This window comes from Oryzias melastigma, linkage group LG15 (assembly GCF_002922805.2).
Source record: "Oryzias melastigma strain HK-1 linkage group LG15, ASM292280v2, whole genome shotgun sequence".
NCBI lineage: Eukaryota > Metazoa > Chordata > Actinopteri > Beloniformes > Adrianichthyidae > Oryzias > Oryzias melastigma.
In genome coordinates, this window is record NC_050526.1 from 21,687,653 (window position 1) to 21,693,043 (window position 5,391).

Genomic DNA, 5,391 nt, shown 5'->3' on the forward strand with positions numbered 1-5,391 from the left:
TAATTACTACCTGGACTCAAAATAGCCTAAAATTCCTCAGTATATAAATTGATCAAATATGTTAGCATGTTGCTAAAATAGAGACTAAACTCTAAATTAGCCTATAAAAAACCCAATAGATAACAAATTAGCCAAAAACGTTAGATGCTGCTAAAATATTAGGTAAACTCCAATTTTTTTGAAGTTACTTTGACATTTAAAATATAGCCCAATAATATATTTAAAGGCTTGTTGCTCAAAGACTTCCTCTTCTATTTCCTGTAGGGCATATTTTTCTAATTTCAAAAGCTATAAAGTTGAATACCAAAAATACCAGCAGTATGTCCTCAGGCTGAAAGTTTTGATTGCTGAAATCAATGAAAGTGTGGTTTAGTTTTTACATGCTAAAAACCATACAAAAAGGAGCAGGAGAATCATTATAGTGTGAATGCTTACCACACAATTCCATGTGGAGTTTGTACAGTAACACTGACTAACAGACTGCTGTTTGATTATTAGACCAGTTTTAATGGTTCAAATATTAACTTTTGCTTTACTTTTTCAGCTATGGGCTGGCCTTCTCAAACAATCATGTGTGCTCCTTAAGCGACTGGTGAGTTGAGCCTCATCCTTTAGCAATTTTGTTTTGAACATTTCAAATAAGGAATTCACCTTTTGCCCTTAGGAGTGGTGACTACTACTGCAGAGGCAATAGCTCCAATGCATGCTGCTATGCTCCAACCATCAGGTAATCTTTTTTTTAACCTGACATCCGCTCTTTCCAAGAATCACAAGACTAATCTGAATGTGTGCTTCCTTCCAGCGCAAGTGGAATGAGTTCTCCAGAAAACTCCCTTTTTACTGCTACCATCAATGCTGGATCCTTCCTGTGTGAGTTCACCCTCAAAGGAATACATGTGTTATGTGACGATACCTGTCTTACCAGCTCTAATGTTCCTTTCAGTTTTCCTGTTCTGTATATTCCACCATGCCCATCTGATGGAGAGACACGCCTGTTACTCCCTGTTGAGCAAAACTGCTCTGGTTTTTGGAGTCATTTCATCGCTGGGGTTGTTCGCAGCGGGGAATTGTAATGTGAGTTATGCACTTAAAAATTAGCGGATCAAAATACACACAACCACTGACGGAAGCGGAATCCTTTTGATTGTCAGCTGTAGTGCAAACAAAGGTGTGTGCGTGTTCGTTTTATTAGCACTGTTGACTTTCGACACATAGGTACTACGCTTCAAATACATTTTGTAATCAGAATTTCAGTTTCATGTGAGATTTACTGCAAAATATAAATACGTAAATAATAAGTTAGCCATTTTTTTCCTTCTTAGAACCAAATAATTTTTTTTATTTTTGTGCTTACATTTTGTCACACTAAAACAGCAAAAGGAGCAGAAATCAGTCAATAAGGAAGTCTAAAATAATTTAAGGTTAATTTATTTGCCCAGTTACAAAGACATAAATTTATTTCCTGAAACAACAATTAACGGTTTGTTTCCAGCTATGAAAAAATTTTTTAAAAAAATCGCTTTTGCTTTTAAGTGGATGCTACATTTAGGTAATTTTGGAGCCAAAGTGGTTTGTCGGATATTTGCAACAACAGGCATTGAGAAGTTAAAGTAACATTTTTTAATGTGCTCAGACTTTCAAAATAAAAGCTGTACAGAAAGATGTTTGTTATTGAATATTCCCAAGTGCATCCTCACTTAAAAAAAAAAAAAAGCTGATACCAACTCTGCTCTTCACAGCTTGATTACCTGCCCCTGCTTCACTACCTGGGGGCAGCTGTCAGCTTCACCTGCATCTGTTTCTACACCATCCTTCTCACCGCCCTCACAAAAAAGTGTGTGCTGACGGGATACGAAAAGGTTCTCTATCCGCTGCGCGTTGTCTCCACTGTGGTGCAGATCATCGTCACCATCTGCTGTATCCTTTCAGCAAGCTTAACCCTTACCTATTGAGTTATTGAAATTTTTTTCTTAAATGAATTCTGGCGTCAAAAGGTTAAATATCTATGTTCATGTGATGCCTGTTTCCTCACAGTTTAGTCCAGGGGTCTCCAGACTTTTTCTTGTGAGGGCCACATAACTGATGTGGGGTCGCGGCTAGCAACAATCACGGCCTAAACTTAAACATTTATGTCTTTCCAGAAAGCCACACATAGCCAAATTTTAAATAATTGTGTGAATGCTTTGTAAGCATTTCTGCCATTTATTTAAATTATATAATTAGAAACATTCAGCTGGTTCAAGAAATTCATGCTTGTTCTTTTGGTATTGTTAAATTTCCCGCAATTTTAAAACATTATATTTTTTAATGATTTTAACCATTTTTTTTCATGCGATTCTTCAATTTTTTTGCACACTTTGAAACCTATTCCAGTTTAGTATCAAAATGTTTAGCATGTAGGACAACAATGCTAGTGAGGTTTTTAATGCTAATTTTGAGTTTAGCCAATATTTTAGCAAAATGCTAAAATTTTTGGCAATTTAATGAGGTTTTTTGGGCTAATTCTGAGCTAGTATTTTAGAAACATAATTTGGCTAATTTGGTATCTACTGAGGTTTTGGGGGCATATTTTGAGCTTAGCTAATACTTTTGCAACATGTTAGTTTTTTTGGCTAATTTGGCATCTACTGAGATTTTCTGGGCTAATTTTGAGTTAAGCTAGCATTTTAGCAACGTGCTAGTTTTTTGTGGCTAATTTGGTATCTACTGAGTTTGAGTGTATTTTAATCTTAGCTAATATTTTTGCAGCATGTTAGCTTTTTTTTTTGCTACGTTGGCATCTAATGAGATTTTCTGCGATAATTTTGAGTTACGCTAGCATTTTAGCAACGTGCTAGGTTTTTTGGCTAATTTGGTATCTACTGAGGTTTTTTGGGTGTATTTTGATCTTAGCTAATATTTTAGCAACATGCTAGGTTTTTTGGCTAATTTGGCACCTACTAAGGATTTTTGGGCTTTTTAGGAGGTAAGCTAACATTTGTGCAAAATACCAACTTTTTGGGTAATTTGGCATTTACTGCATTTTTAAATGTTACAGATAAAATTTTCAAGAAATTCTTTGAACACTTATAACAACATTTTCAGCAATTCCCTTCAGAAATTACAGTAAATGTCTTCAAGAAAAACCTTAAGCCTTCACACTGGCATTATCGCAGGTAATGCAATTTTTGTAGTTCATTTCTGCCCGTGGGCCGTATAGTCTGGCAACTCCTGGTCTAGTCTAGAAGAATAGATAAGGATCATGGGAATAAAACTAGTGATCAAATATGAAACCTGAAGTAAACTTTCCAGCTTTTTATGACCTCAGGAGTATCTAGATCCGGGCTGCTGCTGTTTGCAAAGTGGGACTGACAGCTATTGAGCCGGAAGCTTGCAGCTTTCACAGCTGGGAGAGTTTAGTATCTGATTTTATTTACAGTAAGGACATAAAGCTGCTCGACAGCGACATATTCATGAATGTAATCATTGTACTTCCTTGACTCAAACCCCTTCAGATACTGTCTTGTTTCCTCAAGAGGAATACTTTTACAAACACATCTCTGCCATTTTTGAATGGATGCTGAGTGTCAACCTGGAGCTGTTTGAGCTCAGCTACATCACGGAGTTCTTCTTCTTCTCGTCCTTCATGATTTCAAACCTGCTGGGAAGACGCGAGGAGGAAAAGCCGCTGATACTGACGATGTCGTGATATGAGACTGCCAGGGTTCAGCAGACATGCACAAACGTGGAGGATGGACTCAGTGAGACGCCTGTAACTGTTGTTGGACCCTGGCTGGAGGATCAAAAATGATTTTTCATTTTGTGAGACGGATTATGATAATTTTCATTGGATGGTCTTTCTCACTCGATATCTATTTATTGCTCTCATACTCCGCCAAATGAACAATTTTCCTCAAATACCAAGTTCCTTTTTTTTCATTCAAGATTTCTCAACAAAATGACTAGAAAATAATATTTATGTGCAATCATCAGACTACTTTCAGTTTGTAGAGAAACAAATATGTTGCATCGGCACTTTAATAAAACAATTAACATACCAACAGGCCAATAAGTCATACTTTTCATGCAAAAAAATGATGATACAATCTTGATAAGGAACGGGGACGAGTTTGCCAACAAAATCATGATGACTTGGCGAGATCCGGTTAAACTGGATGTTTGACGTTCCTTTGAGTTAATTTGAGTTGTCACTGAAAACAGACGTCATCGCCTGGACCTTCTCATGTCTTTGTTCCACACGGTTTCTCCAGGCAGTTGCCTGAGGATGTTTTAATGTTTCTGAGTGTCAAGGAAACTTAAAGACACTCCCTTTTTTTATCAGCTAAGACGTTGTTAAAAAATATATACATTTATACTTGATCTCCTTTACTTCAAGAAGTTGGACTGTACACGGGGATGATAGTCTATGTTTAGAAGTATTTTGTGTTATGTAATTTAGGGTTGTGGTGCAAGGGTGTGTATTTTTCATCCACTGGTTAACTGAAAAAGAAAAATGATGTTATAAAAGAAATCAACCTGAATAATATTGTAAAATTAAATGTCTATAACAAAAAAAGGGGTTTAGGATGTTCAAAATAAATATTGGTAAATGTTTCATCCTAAAAGTTTGATGGCAAATGAAATATTTACCAATATTTAATAACCAGAAAGTTGTGGTTGTTTCTCAATTTCATGGTCCTCTATTATAAATGCTTTTATTTTGTATTTTTGTTTGTGTGGAACATTGAAGGTTCTGGAGCTATTACAGTGTTAAGAGAAGATCATGATTGCCAACATGGAGATGTTTCAGCTGCAGATGTGCCAGTTTTTCCATGTTGACTATTTCCCACACAGTGAACACATAAGAATGATATAATAGTTACATTTTGGTTTTTATTTTAGTATGTTAACCACATTTTAACCTTCACTTCTTCTTACAAACCCTAAAATAAATGGAAACCAACTAAAAAAGGTACATCTGCAATCTACCAGACTTCTAACACTATGAAGATTTTGGTGGTCAACACTGAAGCAAATCAATTTCCTTTGAATACCAAAGTCGTTTGCCTATTTTGCTATTTATTATCGGTTGTTCTTTATTATTGTTCTGTTTTTTGAGCTCTGATGAATGAATCTCCACGTCATGGAATCAATTAAAGTTCTATAAAAAAAAAATGGCTTTATCTTTATTATGTGGAACTCCTGCAGACACCTCTAATAACTTTTCAGCCCACGAATGGAAACTACAACACATTTATAGCTCATTTCAAGCATAAACTTATTTAAATGTGCAGTTCATCAGCAGCAATATTACATTCTTTAGCTATTTTTATCCCATTTTAGTGAAAAGGTGCAAACTTATAACTTTAAAAATGATTTAATCACATTGTCAAGATTTTTTGGCATTTTTTT

The 5,391-nt window shown here is 35.5% G+C and overlaps 2 protein-coding genes across 2 annotated transcripts in view; one reads left to right on the forward strand and one right to left on the reverse strand.

Moving 5' to 3' along the window:
* The window catches only part of zgc:110319 (uncharacterized protein LOC796111 homolog), a 7,003-nt gene extending 6,522 nt beyond the window's left edge, over positions 1–481 (reverse strand). The window contains exons 1-2 of the mRNA XM_024297252.1: positions 436–481; positions 305–347 (exon numbers count right to left, since the gene is read on the reverse strand). Of these exons, the coding sequence (XP_024153020.1) occupies positions 305–347; positions 436–448 (56 nt within the window). The 5' untranslated portion in view covers positions 449–481. The remainder of the gene's footprint in view (positions 1–304; positions 348–435) is intronic.
* si:dkey-228d14.5 (uncharacterized protein LOC796266 homolog) overlaps positions 1–5,146 on the forward strand; it is a 6,857-nt gene extending 1,711 nt beyond the window's left edge. The window contains exons 2-7 of the mRNA XM_024297254.2: positions 545–592; positions 665–727; positions 803–870; positions 944–1,074; positions 1,740–1,917; positions 3,495–5,146. Of these exons, the coding sequence (XP_024153022.1) occupies positions 545–592; positions 665–727; positions 803–870; positions 944–1,074; positions 1,740–1,917; positions 3,495–3,688 (682 nt within the window). The 3' untranslated portion in view covers positions 3,689–5,146. The remainder of the gene's footprint in view (positions 1–544; positions 593–664; positions 728–802; positions 871–943; positions 1,075–1,739; positions 1,918–3,494) is intronic.
* The last annotated feature ends 245 nt before the right edge of the window (positions 5,147–5,391 follow it).